This window comes from Odocoileus virginianus, chromosome 12 (assembly GCF_023699985.2).
Source record: "Odocoileus virginianus isolate 20LAN1187 ecotype Illinois chromosome 12, Ovbor_1.2, whole genome shotgun sequence".
NCBI classification, from domain to species: domain Eukaryota; kingdom Metazoa; phylum Chordata; class Mammalia; order Artiodactyla; family Cervidae; genus Odocoileus; species Odocoileus virginianus.
Genome location: NC_069685.1, coordinates 15,163,276 through 15,178,548, shown reverse-complemented (window position 1 = coordinate 15,178,548; position 15,273 = coordinate 15,163,276). Strand labels below are relative to the sequence as shown.

At 38.0% G+C, this 15,273-nt stretch overlaps 1 protein-coding gene across 4 annotated transcripts in view; it reads left to right on the top strand.

Annotated features, from left to right (window-relative positions):
• Window positions 1-13,159, top strand: part of IL15 (interleukin 15) — a 90,574-nt gene extending 77,415 nt beyond the window's left edge. For all 4 annotated transcript variants that reach the window (XM_070474823.1, XM_070474821.1, XM_070474822.1 and 1 more), the window contains 3 exons: window positions 6,288-6,332; window positions 8,304-8,441; window positions 11,356-13,159. In XM_070474823.1, coding sequence (XP_070330924.1) covers window positions 6,288-6,332; window positions 8,304-8,441; window positions 11,356-11,466 — 294 coding nt within the window. In that variant the 3' untranslated portion in view covers window positions 11,467-13,159. The remainder of the gene's footprint in view (window positions 1-6,287; window positions 6,333-8,303; window positions 8,442-11,355) is intronic.
• The last annotated feature ends 2,114 nt before the right edge of the window (window positions 13,160-15,273 follow it).

Here is a 15,273-nt window from a genome sequence, read left to right as displayed (position 1 = left end):
AGCCATTGCGAAGATGTGCCAGCAAGCAACTGTGGATATCCTTCAAACAACTGAAAATAAAACAAAAAACAACCCAGAGAGTCTTAGCGAAGAAATACAATATGTAAAAACACACCAAATGGAAATTACAGAACTAAAAAATACAATAGCTGAGATATAAAACAGACTGAAGAGGCTCATTAGCAGAATGAATATGACAGAGGAAAGATAGTCAACTCCAGGGTAGAATAGAGAGGAAACAGATTGAAAAAGAGTAAATAAAGCCTCAGGGATTTTGGGGACAATAAAAGATCCAGCCTTCCTTTCATTATCCTCCTAGAAGGAGAGGAGAAAAAGAATACTAACCAAAAGACATAGATCAGCCAAATTGATGACAAAATACAAACTGACTTTGTGCTGTCTACAATGAATTCACTTCAAATGGGTAGATTGAAATTAAGAAAGAGAAAAGAATATGTCATGTTGAGTAGATTGAATAGTGTCCACCCCTAAATTCGCATTCACCTAGACCTCGGAAGTCTTTGCAAATATACTCAGTTAAGATGAGATTACAGTGAGGTAAGGTGGGCCCTAAATCCTTGACTATTGTCCTTATAAGAAAACAGGATACATAGACACAGGGAAGAAGGCCCTGTGAAAACAGACAGCCACGAGCCAAAGAAGACTGGAATGACTGGCATGATGCAGCAAGGGTTTGGGTGCCACAGGGAGTGACAGTTCTCTCGTACCTCCAGAGGGAGCAGGCTCAGTTGAATCCTTGGCTTTGAACTGTAAGAGTATAAATTGTTACTTGAAGGCCCTCGCTTTGGGGTACCTTGCTACAGAAGCTCTAGGAAGCGGAGGCACACACACACAGTCATTCACACAATAATTTTTAAAGCTAGAAATGGCTATATTCATATCAGATAATGCAAACTTAATAGCAGATAAAATTACTAGAGTCAGGAGAGACATTCCATCTTGGTAAAAGAGATTAATCACCAGGAAAATATAATGATCTTAAATGTGTACCCACCAAACAGCAGAGCCTCAAAATTTAAGAAGCAAAAACAAATAATAGAACCAAAAGGAGAAGCAGATGAATCCACAAATATAGTTGATTTTAGCACTTTCTCAGTGACAAATAGAACTACTGGACAGAAAATCAGAAAGTATGTAGAAGAACTGGATGGCACAGTCTACCAACAATATCTAATGTCATGGATAGAACACTTCACACAACAACAGCTAATAAACATTCTTCTCACCAAGACTGGACATATCCTGAGCCATAAAATAAACTTGAACACATTTATCAGAACTGAAATCATGCATCACATGTTGTCCAACCACAGTGAACTCAAGTAGAAGTCAATTACATAGATATAACAGAAGATCTCTAAATACTTGTAAATTAAATTATACGCTTAGAAACATTCCATGGGTCAAAGAGCAAGTCTCAAAGGATACTAAAATATAGAACTGAATGCAGACAAACATGCACCATAGGAAGATCTGTGGGATGTAGCTATAGCATTACTGAGTAGAAAACTGATAAAATTAAATGATTACGTTAGAAAACAGGAAAGATCTCAGATCACCAATCTAAATTAGTGCCTCAAGAAACTGGGGAAGGAAGAGCAAAATAAATCTAACCCATGCAGAAGGAAGGAAGTAATAAAGACAAAAACAAAAAGTAATGAAATTCAAGTTAGGAAAGCAATAGAGAGAAATCAACTAAATATAAAGCTCATTACTTGTGGAAAAAATAAATTGATAAACCTTTAGAAATCCTGACAAAGATAAGAGATGACAGATACCATTAATATCAGGGCTGAAATTGGGGTCTTATTACAGAACCTACAAACCTTAAAAGGATACTAAAGAAAAACCATGGACAACTTGATTCTCATAAATTTGATAATTTAGAGGAAATGGACAATTTTCTCACAAACCACAACCTATCGAAATGTAGCCGAGATCAAATAGATAATGTGAACTCTCCTATAACTACTAGATACTTTGAATTCACCATATACAAGCTCCCCAAAGAGAATCTCCAGATCAGCTGGTTTCAGTGGCAATCCACACACAGCTGTGTAAAAAGTCAACGGGGTAACAAACTGTAGTTCATCCATACAATGGAACGTTACTCAGTGGATAAAAAGAAATGAGCTACTTAGCCATGAAAAGGTAGAGGATCCTTAAAACCCATTTGCTAAGTGAAAGAAGCCAATCAAAATAGGCTACATACTGTATATGATTGCAACTATATGACATTCTGGAAAATGTTGGATACAATAAAGTCATCAGTGATTACCAGTGGTTAGGAAAAAGGGACAGATGAAAGACTGGAGAACAGGTGATTTTTAGGGGCAGTGGAAGTATTTTGTATGCAACTATAATGATCAATGCATATCATTACACATTTTCAATAACTATAGGGATACAATACCAACAGTGAACCTTAACGTAATCTATGGACTTTAGTTGAAAATGTATCAGTATTGACTCATCAGCTATAATAGATGTACCATCCTAATATAAGATATTGATAATAGGGGGAACTTGGGAAGGGGCTGGGAGCCATACGGGAACTTTTCTGGTCATGTCCTGCAAACCTACAACTGCTTAAAAAATAAAGTCTATTAACTTTTTTAATAAGTCAGTTTCAAAAGGTTACCTACTGTATGATTCCATTTATATAATATTCTTGAAATGATATCATAGGAATGAAGAGCAGAGAAGTGGTTGAGAGGATATAGAAGGATGAAGAGGGGACTATGAATGTTTCGGGAGGAAGGTGATTTTAGCTATAAAAGAGTAACAGAAGCTTTCTTATGGTAATGGATTGTTCTGTATCTTAAATATGGTAGTGGTTACATGAATGTAGACATCTGATAAAATTGTAAAGAACTATACACATACACACAAAAACTGGTGAAATCTGAACAAAGTGGGTGGGCTGTATCCATGTCAATCTCCTCACTATGATATTGTACCATGTCATGCAGGGCAAAATGTGGTTTACTGGATAAGGAAATGGCAAACCACTATTCTTGCTTTGAGAACCCCATGAATGGTATGAAAAGGCAAAAGGATAGGACACTGAAAGATGAACTCCCCAGGTCAGTAGGTGCCCAATATGCTACTGGAGATCAGTGGAGAAATAACTCAAGAAAGAATGAAGAGATGGAACCAAAGCAGAAATAGCACCTAGTTGTGAATGTGACTGGTGATGGAAGTAAAGTCCGATGCTGTAAAGAACAGTATTGCAAAAAAAAAAAACCAGTATTGCTTAGGAACCTGGAATGTTAGGTCCATGAATCAAGGCAAATTGGAAGTGATCAACCAGGAGATGGCAAGAGTGAACATCAACATTTTAGGAAGCAATGGACTAAAATGGACTGGAATGGGTGAATTTAACTCAGATGACCATTATATCTACTATTGTGGGCAAGAATCCCTTAGAAGAAACGGAGTAGCCATCGTAGTCAACAAAAGAGTCTGAAATGCAGTACTTGGAGGCAATCTCAAAAATTACAGAATGATATCTGTTCATTTCCAAGGCAAACCATTCATTATCACAGTAATCCAAGTCTATGCCCTGACCAGTAATGCTGAAGAAGCTGAAGTTGAATGGTTCTATGAAGACCTACAAGACCTTCTAGAACTTAACACCCAAAAAAGATGTCCTTTTATTTATAGGGGACTGGAATGCAAAAGTAGGAAGTCAAGAGATACCTGGGGTAACAGGCAAACCTGGCCTTAGAGTACAGAACGAAGCAGGTCAAGTCTGATAGAGTTTTGCCAAGAGAATGCACTGGTCATAGCAAAAACTGTCCTCCAAGAACACAAAAGAAGACTACACATGGATACCTACATATAGTCAATATCAAAACCAGACTGATTATATTCTTTACAGCCAAAGATGGAGAAGCTCTATATAGTAAGCAAAAACAAGACCGGAAGCTGACTGTGGCTCAGATCATGAACTCCTTATTGCCAAATTCAGACTTAAATTGAAGAAAGTAGGGAAAATCACTGGACCATTCATGTATGACCTAAACCAAATCCCTTACAATTTTACAGTGGAAGTGACAAATAGATTCAAGGAGTTAGATCTGATAGACAGAGTGCCTGAAGAACTATGGATCAAGGTTTGTGACATTGTACAGGAGACAGGGATAAAGACCATCCCCAAGAAAAAGAAATGCAAAAAGGCAAAATGGTTGACTGAGGAGGCCTTACAGACAGCTGAGAAAAGAAGAGAAGGTAGAAGCAAAGGAGAAAAGAAAAGATATATCCGTTTGAATGCAGAGTTCCAAAGAATAGCAAGGAGAGATAAGAAAGCCTTCCTCAGTGATCAGTGCAAATAGGGGAAAACAACAGAATGGGAAAGACTAGAGATCTCTTCAAGAAAATTAGAGATAACAAGGGAACATTTCATGTAAAGATGAGCACAATAAAGGACAGAAATTATCTGGACCTAACAGAAGCAGAAGATATTAAGAAGAGGTGGCAAGAATCACACAGAAGAACTATAGAAAAAAGATGTTCACCACCCAGATAACCATGATGGTGTGATCACTCACCTAGACATCCTGGAATGTGAAGTCAAGTGGGCCTTAGGAAGCATCGCTACGAACAAAGCTAGTGGAGGTGATGGAATTCCAGTTGAGCTATTTTAAATCCTATAAGATGATGCTATGAAAGTACTGCACTCAATAAGCCAGCAAATTTGGAATACTCGGCAGTGGTCACAGGCCAAAGGTCAGTTTTCATTACAATTCCAAAGAAAGGCAATCCCAAAGAAGGCTCAAACTACTGCACAAGTGCACTCATCTCACACACTAGCAAAGTAATGCTCAAAATTCTCCAAGCCAGGCTTCAGCAATACGTGAACTGTGAACTTCCAGATGTTCAAGCTGGTTTTAGAAAAGGCAGAGGAACCAGAGATCAAATTGCCAACATCCACCAGATCATTGAAGAAGCACTAGAGTTCCAGAAAAGCATCTACTTCTGCTTTATTGACTACTCCAAAGCCTTTGACTGTGTGGATCACAACAAACTATGGGAAATTCTTCAACAGATGGGAATACCAGACCACCTGACCTGCCTCCTGAGAAATCTGTATGCAGGCTTAAAGCACCATTTAGAACTGGACATGAAACAACAGACTTTTTCCAAATCAGGAAAGGAGTATGCCAAGGCTGTACATTGTCACCCTTCTTATTTAATTTATATCCTGGGTATATCATGCAAAATACAGGCTGGATAAAGCACAAGCTGGAATCAAGATTTCTGGGAGAAATATCAATAACCTCAAATATGTGTATGACACCACCCTTATGGCAGAAAGCGAAGAACTAAAGAGCCTCTTGATGAAAGTGAAAGAGGAGAGTTAAAAAGTTGGCTTAAAAACCGACGTTCAGAAAACTAAGATCATGGCATCTGGTCCCGTCACTTCATGGCAAATAGGTGGGGAAATAAAGGAAACAGTGACAGACTTTATTTTTGGGAGCTCCAAAATCACTGCAGATGGTGACTGCAACCTTAAAATCAAAAGACGGTTGCTCCTTGGAAGAAAAACTATGACCAATCTAGACAGCATATTAAAAAGCAGAGACATTACTTTGCCAACAAAAGTCTGTATAGCCAAAACTGTGGTTTTTCCAAGTAGTTATGTATGGATATGAGAGTTGGACTATAAAGAAAACTGAGTGCTAAAGAATTGATGCTTTTGAACTGTGGTCTTGGAGAAGACTCTTGAGAGTCCCTTGGACTGCAAGGAGATCCAACCAGTCCATCCTACAGGAGATCAGTCCTGGGTGTTCATTGGAAGGACTGATGCTGAAGCTGAAACTCTGATACTATGGCCACCTGATGTGAAGAACTGATTCATTTGAAAAGACCTGATGCTGGGAAAGATTGAAGGTGGGAGACGGGGATGACAGAGGATGAAATGGTTAGATGGCATCACTGACTTGATGGACATGAGTCTGAGCAAGCTCCAGGAGTTGATGATGGACAGGGAAGCCTGGCATGCTGCAGTCCATGGGGTCGCAAATAGTCGGCCGTGACTGAGTGACTGAACTAAACTAATGATCCTGCATCATCACTGGGGGAATTGGTGAAGGGGCACACAGGATCTTGCTGTATTTTTCTTATAACTTAAAATGAATAAAATTATCTTAAAATAAAGACTTTAATTTAGAAAGTTTAATTTAATGTTTTCAGTAGGTTGTTCCCATTATATCTAAAGCAGGGAGTAGTTTCTCATATTGCTTCATTTTGTTTCTTTTCAGTCTGCACATATAGATGCCACTTTATATACTGAAAGTGATGCTCATGTGAGTATATTTTGTTTTCAACATTGCTGTCTTTTTCAATGTTCAAATGCTTGGAGATATATTTTTATAAATTTACTGAAACATGTATAATTTTAAAATCTAATGTTTGGCGTGTTCATATGATCAATGAATTTTACATGCAATTGTTGAGATTATAGCACTTTAGGGAGAAAGAGCTACATAGATAATATTTACATTGTAGCATCTTTGTCAAATCGAGACATAAAAAAACCTTTTCTATCAATGTCAAACAAAAAAAGGTACATATTTCTGTGATGCAAGTAAAACATAATGCAATTGATGCAAGAATCAAGTTAGTCAATTTGAAAATATCCTACATATCAATTTTATCCAGTGCTATCACTTTTAATCATATATTTTACAAATTGTTTAAATATATTCCTGTTCTACATTTTGCCTGAATCTTTACAGTTGTCAGAAAAGGATTCTGACTGGTTATTCTTTATGTGAGAAAAGAAACAAACACAACCCATAAAATCTATCAGAATTCAAAAATGACCTTAAATCGCTTCATTAATATGCTGACATTGCTTAAGGCATATAGAATTTCTGTTGAATTGCTGGTCCATTCTGTCTGAACTGGTTACTAAAACCAAGACACAAATCCCTGACATCTTCTCTTCTTGGAAAATAAACTCTGTGTTGTGTGTATTCACAACAGTGAGTCTTCTGTTATTCCTTAATTAGAACTTCTCTTAAATAGAAGGTTTACCCTACCGAGACTTTTTAAGCATTGGAAAGAAGCCACAGCCAGACACGGGGAGGCAGGGAGGGTGGGGGGGAGGGGTGGAGAGCAGGTATCTATCAATCACTTGGAGATAGTGCTGCTGCACTAGAAATAGTATTCTCTTTTGGCTTCAACATGTTTTCCATTTTTCTTTGCATTTTCTTCAAAGTAGAAAGCCGTCAATTAACCGCCAACACTCAGAATCCTGAGATTGCTGTTTTTGTAAGAAGATAACCTTGCCACTCCTGCGGTTGTAGCTAGCAAGAAGCTGAGACTGAAATTTAGATTTAAACCCTGACTCAGCCACTTCCTAGCTTTGTTGCCTTGGAAGACACTAAATACTTCTGAAGCTCAGTTTTATTATTTGCATTTTAGTTGTTGTTTATTTTATTGACGTGGTGACAGCATTTACCCTTTCAATCCAGGGCAGCTGCTGTGGGAGGATAAGGGGTATTTCCAGCGCCAGACAGGTGTCTGTGTCCTTTCCTCCTTCCCTTCCTTCCCTCCTTCATTCATTCAGTAAGCACTTGCGAAGGGCCTGCAGGGTTCCGGGCACCATGCATGGCATCGAGAACAAGAGACAGTCTTTGTCAAATCCCCACAAGCTCATTAAATGCTTTGGTTTGAAGTTTAGGTTTTTGTTAAAGAAATCATCTTGGGAAATGTATTTTTATGGGACCTGAAAAGTATCTTTCTGATTTGGCCAGCCTGTGCACAGGCCATAGTCCTGCTTTGATTTTTCTAAGAAGTTTCTTGGAATTATGTGTGCCACTGGAACTTGCAGGAATAGTATGATTAGCAGCTACCAGTATTTAAAATGTTAACAATACAGTCTTATTCTAAAAAATTCTTCCATATGCACCATCTTTATTCATGTTTTGAGAGTTCCAGGTCAATATTATCACCCCTCTATACAGAGGAAATGTGCTTAGTGGGAAAAAGTGGTGTATTATTTCTACGTTTTCTAGTTTTATGTTCTTTCTTCTGCACAGTATCCCCATCTTTCCTGACTGTTTTGTTATCAGTTTGTTTTGGTTTTGATTTCAAAGCCAAAAGAGAAAAATAAGTCAAGCTGCTTCCTATGTAAAATGTCTTAGGATTATTGTGTTTCTTTATAAAATAGTTGGATTGACTTTTTACAAAATCAGAATTGCATCTGTGTGAAACTGAAATAATGGGAAAATAATTGTTTTCAAAAATGATTCTTTGTAATTCTGTTTTAGCCCAATTGCAAGGTAACAGCGATGCGGTGCTTTCTCCTGGAGTTACGTGTTATTTTGCACGAGTCCAAAAATGCCACCATTTATGAAATAATAGAAAATCTTACCATGCTAGCAAACAGCAGTTTATCTTCTATGGAGGTGAGTTATGCAGTAGTTGTCCAGAGTTACATCGGATGCTCTTGGATTGACTGGAGGAAATCATTAGCTGGATGGGAATGGACAAGGAGACTCTTGGAGGGAGCACTTGGGAAAAGGAGTTAATTGCAGCAGAATGGCTGCCAGAAGCTGCACCATCACGCATGTGCACACAATCCTAAGCTTTTTATTGATTTATTCATTCAACAATCATTTACTACATGTTCCACAGCTTGTGCTTCATTGCACACAGGGTGTGCTGAAATGTTTGAAATGACAAAGGTGAACTAGACAAACAGGTCACTGACCTCAAGGTGTTGATCACCAGGTATAGTTACATAGTTGTTAAGCGTGTGTGTATGTGTCCGTGTGTGTTAGTCACTCCATCCTGTCCAACTGTTTTCGACCCTGTGGACTTCTCTGTCTATGGAATTCTATACTGCAGTGGGTAGCCATTCCCTTCTCCAGGGAATCTTCCCAACCCAGGGATCGAACCTGGATCTCCTGCATTGCAGGAAGATTCTTTATGTCTGAGCCAGCAGGGACACCCAAATGTTGAGCATTCACAGAGTAATACTTGGGTTATTACTCTGTGCCAGCTACTGTTCTTCCAGGGTCTCATGGTAACCCATTGAATTCTCGCAGTCAATCTGTGAGATATGGTTATCACTGTTTCTGTTTTGAGGCTCTCATGCAGTTAGTAAAATGAGGAGTCAGGAATCCCCAAGCAGTTTCTCTCCAGAGTCTGCCTTCTAATCTACCCAAAGGATTAATGTTGCAAAAAGATAATAATAAAAATCTGGATACTTGAAGTAAAAGGTATACTCCAAGGTAGCAAGAACGGTATAGGGCTCCTGGAGAGCAAATGCCAGGGACCCGTATGCTAGGCTGGAGCATCAATTGTGCAAGGCCCTGAAGTACAGAAGATTATGGCTAGCATGACAAAACACTAGTGGCCAAAGGAAAGTGGACAGAAAAAGTTTCATAAACAAACAAAGCCATCATCATAATTTGTTCATTTAACAAATACTCTTTGGGGCCCATTGTAGGCCCTCGGGATATCAGAAGTTAAAGCACACGTGCCGTTCCTGTTCTTACGGGAGGAGGAGGCATGTAGTAATCACTAGGCAAATAAATAGGAGGTCAGGTGTTTATTAATAACTGTAGTGGCCACAAAAGAGGCAGGTAAGGGGACTGAGACTCTAGAGAAGGTTTGCTTACAAAGCTGACAATTGGCGAAAACATGAGAGAGAATGTGCTTCAAGGATGCTATGGGGAAGTATGTTCAGTCAGAGACAACTGAAAGAGCAGAGACCCTGAGCTAGTGTGGCTGGACACTGTTGATTTTCCCTAAAGTACCAAGCTGCTTTAGGTCTTCATTCCAATGTCACCTTCCCACAGCAATGTCACTTCTTCACAACTGCGATCCCCCTGCAACCTCAGCATGCCTCACCCCCTTCTCTATATGTCCCACCATCTTAAATACTATATATTTTACTTGCTGCATATTGTCTAATTTTTCCTCCTAGAATTTCAGCTTCAGAGGGGCAGGTTTTTTGTTTCTGTTTTTTTGTTTGTTTGTAGTGCTGAGTCCCAACTCCTAGAACAATGCTTGACATGCACTAGAATTCTGATCTGTTTCTGAAATGAATATATTAATGTTTAAAATACTGTTGTGACATGTGCTCTCTCTGTTATTGGTGGAAAGGCTGAGCCATACAACAGATAATTCATAGCAATGTCAATGGGGAACTCTTTACTGTGCATTTTTATAGTCACCCTCAGCATGGCATAGTGTGGCCCGAATGCACAGTCAGAGGACCTGGACATGGAGAATTTCACTGATTATGTCAACTAAATGAGTCATTTAATATCTCTGCCTTCCTATCTGACATGATTATTTTCAGAATCAAATAGGACAGCATTATATGGAATATGACAGCACCTGGCAGAGGGTATGTGCTTGATAAACGCTGGTGAATTTGAATTTTAAATGCTTAATGGATGGAAAAATCTCATTTTGATTTTTTCTGAAACAGCTTTCACAGTGCAGATGATCCCTGGAAAGTTTGTTTTGTGGATTGCTACACTTGTAGACACTGTGTTTAAAGTACAATAATTTATGGTATTCATCAAAATAGTTCAAATTAACCAATAATAATTGGGTGAATATTGTGTGTCAGGCCCTATGCGAAGCAACAGTACATAGCCTTGACTTCCTGGAAGAGCCTAGAGCAAACAGTGTTCTGAGAAGCATGAAGCTCCTTAACATCAGCCTAACACATGACGTGATGTGAGAGAGAGCCTAAATACGGAGTTCTGAGAATGCAGAGATGGGACATTTAGTCTAGCCTCGGGAGCTCCCAGGTTCAGAAAAGCCTTCCCAGTGGAGACAGCACCTGAGTGATCTTAAGTGTGAGTGGTTGTAGCTAAAATAGAAGTGTGGAAGGAAGAGAGAAAAGCAAAGACAGCAGAACACCTAATAGGTTGATGTATGTATGGGACCAAAAGGCATGAACCCAGTGTTCCTAGAGCTGAATCTTTGAGCTGTAGAAAAAGTGAAAGAATTAGGTAAGGAATAGCTCAAGGAGAGCCGGCATGCCATGCAGGCACCAAGGACTTCAGGCTAGGGTAGATGACCTGAAACTACTGAAGGCCTCTCTAAGAAGGAAGTTTGTGGTTCAATAGATCTTTTTTTTTTCCCAATTATATTTTTCATTGTCTTTAATTTACTCTAGGAAAAAATCAGCCTTATCAAATCTCCCAGTTCTCTTTTCCCTTAGTTACTCCTAATAGGGTAATTAATCTGCCAAAGATTTTATGTCCGGATACCTCACCATGTGGTTCAAATGATATGATATTCACAGGAAAAGCATATTTTAGATTTTCCAATCTCATCCTTTCTTTTTATTTGCAGAATAAAACAGAATTGGGATGCAAAGAATGTGAGGAACTGGAGGAAAAAAATATCAAAGAATTTTTGAAGAGTTTTGTACATATTGTGCAAATGTTCATCAACACTTCTTGATTGCAGCTGATCCTTTTCTGCATTTCTATTATTAACAAACATCTTTCCACGGCTTAGAGGCAACAAAGCACTCAGCATTTAAAATGTGCTGCCAAAACAAATTCTTCTGGCAAAACGATGCTCAGGATCTTGGTTGGGATGGATTCATAAAGGTGAAAGTCGAAACATCACACTGAGACCACGTTATCTGCCAGGGACAGACTTGTTTTGTTCATTTATTTTTAATTTATTATTGAAATTGTACATATTTGTAGCATAATGTAAAATGTTGAATAAAACGGTGTACATATTTTATCCTTTGAAATTGCACTGATATTTTACATCTTATAAGAAAATAGAGGGTGTTTGGTTCAAGGGCGACTGTCCAATTATTAAACAACCTGTACCACTTGGTACTACAGCTATAGGCATAGAGGATGCCCCAACCAATGTGGAAATTGACTACCAGCCTTCATTTACTTCTTTAGGTGGAGCACTTGGAGGGAGAATTGACTACCAACAGGAAAGGAGGAACTGGGTAGAAACCAATAATTTCATTACTGATATATAAAGCCCTTCTTCTTGCTATTGTTGTTGTTTAGTCGCAAAGTCATGTCCAACATTTTTTGAGACCCCATAGTCTTTAGCCCTAGAACATGGCATCCAGTCCCAGCACTTCATGGCAAATAGAAGGGGAAAAAGTATAAGCAGTGACAGATTTTATATTCTTGGACTCCAAAATCACTCCAGACAGTGACTGCAGCCATGAAATTAAAAGACGCTTGCTCCTTGGAAGAAAAGCTATGACCAACCTAGACAGTGTATTAAAAAGCAGAGATATCACTTTGCCAATAAAGGTCCATAGAGTCAAAGCTATGGTTTTTCTAGTAGTCATGTATGGATGTGAGAGTTGAACCATAAAGAAGTCTGATCACCGAAGAATTGATGCTTTCGAATTGTTGAATTGTCGAATTGTTGAAATAGAGAAAACTCTTGAGAGTGCTTTCAACAGCAAGGAGATCAAACCAGTCAATCCTACAGGAAATCAACCCTGAATATTCATTGGAAGGACTGATGCTAAAGCTGAAGTTCCAGTACTTCGACCACCTGATGCAAAGAGCTAACTCTTTGGAAAAGACCTTGACGCTGGGAAGGATTGAAGGCAAAAGGAGAAGAGGGCAGCAGGGGACGAGATGGTCAGATAGCATCATCAACTCAATGGACATGAATTTGAGCAAACTTCAGGAGATGGTGAGGGATAAGGAAGCCTAGCGTGCTGCAATTCATGAAGTTGCAAAGAGTCAGACATGACTTAGCGTCTGAACAACAACAGTAGCCTGCCAGTTTCCTTTGTCCAGGGGATTTTCCAGGCAAGAATACTGGAGTGAGCTGCCAATTCCTTCTCTAGGGGATCTTCCTGACCCAGGGATTGAACCTGCATCTGTTGCACTGCAGGTGGGTTCTTTACCACTGAGCCACCAGTAAAGCTCTTATGAGAGCTTGCAAGTGCTTGGCGTGAAACATGCATCAGTCCACCTATAATAAACCTTTACTGTGGCTATAATAAACCTTTACTGATAGGTGAAATTGTGTATCAAAAGCTAGTGGTTGCAACAATGTTTATATTTCATTCTTCTCTCATGTACAAGTATTTTACTTTTCCTACCTTGTTTTTGTCATGTTCCTATAATAAAAAACTGCTGATGAGAGCTAACATGATGTGGCATGAAATAATTGTTTCTATTATTTTTTAGTATACTGTCTAAAATTTTCAAACTCTCTTGAAACTGAACTGACTGAAGTGAAATATGCTCATCTCATCAAAGATTTCTTGCCCCTATTTCACTTCTGGCAGACTTTACTGAGAGATCAAAGAGTAGGGATTTATCTTAAGAATTTGATTTCTTTCCATGTCATAGTGCAAACCATGTCTCTATTGAATCATTCTTTAGTAGTCAGTCCAGTGCCCCATCCACACTCATGTATCTCATTCTTTCAGTCAATGTATGCTTGATATTTTCTTTCAAGATAGTTTTGGAGAAATCTGTATTCCATTTGACCTTCAAAGAGTCATGTATTGGCTCTCAGTCCATCCCTTGACCTCAATCCAGACAAATAATATTTGGCAGCCGTTGAGCTTGTGGCATTTTTTTTTTTAAGTTTCATCTGAAAAGGAATTTTTTTGACAGGGAAATTGTTTTATTTATTGTATCAAAGGTATTAAGCAGAAATTTTAAAAGTTGAAATAGAGATGTTTGGATATTCATTAAAGATCAAATTATTTAATGTGTTAAGAAAATTTTACCACGTTCATTAAACCCAGTACATTATAGGAATTCTGTTTTTAGCTGAGTCGCCATAGAAGTGAATAATAATGTCTAAAACATGATGGTATATTTCTCTGAGATGAAAATATTCTAGATGGAATGATGGCATTTGTAAAACAGAGCCGTGATCATGCCTCCAGTTTTATTTTGGGTTTTTTGTGTCTCCATACAGATTTTAAGATTTTTATTTTGGGTCTTGTGGTACATTATGGTCTGTGACTTGGATAAAGATAGAAGGTGTGTTTATCAAATCTGTGGAGTATGCAATGAAGAGTTACAGTTCCCTCAGGCTGGAAGGGAGTGCCAGTGTAACAAGATGAAAATTAATAAGGATTTACCAAGAGTTCTGTACTTGGGCCACAATAATGAACTGCAGGGGTAAAGAATAAGGAGGATGCCGCTGGATTCAGCAAAAAAGATTTTAGGGTTTTTATGCACTAATAACTCAATGTAAGTTGACAGTTTGATGTGACTATCAAAAAGGTAATTGCAATTGTTAGCTACTTTAATATAAATATATTACTTAGGGCAGTATTTTTGAAGTATGCTTGATGACATCAAAATCACCTGGAAGGTTTTTGTTTGGGTTTTTTTTTTAACAGTTTTATTGAGAAATAAATTGGCATATATCACTATAGAAGTTTAATCATGAATTTTGATTTACATGTATTGTAAAGTGATTAACGTGATAGGTTTAGCTAATGTCACCTTCTCCTATAGATACAATAAAGAGAAAAGAAAGGAAAAAACAGGGAAAAATTTTTCTCCTTGAAATGAGAACTTACAGGATTTACTGTCAACAACTCTCCTGTATAACATACAGCAATGTCAGTTATCGTAATTATGTTGTCCATTACATCCCTAGTAATTATTCATCTTGTAACTGGAAGTTTGTATCTTTTGACCACTTTCCTTCTATTTCCCTTCCTTGCATTCTGCCTCTGGTAACTATGAGTCTGATCTCTCTCTCTCTCTCTTTTTAAAATTTTGTTTTGCTTTTAAGATTTCACAAATAAGTGAGATTATACAGTATTTGTCTTTCTCTGTGTGACTTATTTCACTAAGCATAATGTCTTCAGGTTCTACTAATGTCACAAATGGTGGAATGTCCTCATTTTTATGACTAAATAATGTTCCTCTCTCTCTCTCTTCATCCATTTCTTAGGTCATTTCCATATCTTGGTTATTATAAATAATGCTAGTATGAACATAGGGGCATATATATATTTTCAAGTTAGTCTTTTTGTTTCCTTTGGATATGTTTCTAGAAGTAGAATTGCTGGATCATATAGCAGTTCATTTATTTTTAACATTTTGAGAAACATCCATACTCTTCTCCGTAGTGGTTGCACCAGCTTAGAATCCCACTAACAGTGCATAGGTTTCCCTTTTCACTACATCCCTGCCAACACTTGATATTTGTTGTCTTTTTTATAGAAGACATTCTAATGTGTGTGGATATAATTTCTTATGGTTTTAGTTGGTGTCCCTGATGATTAGT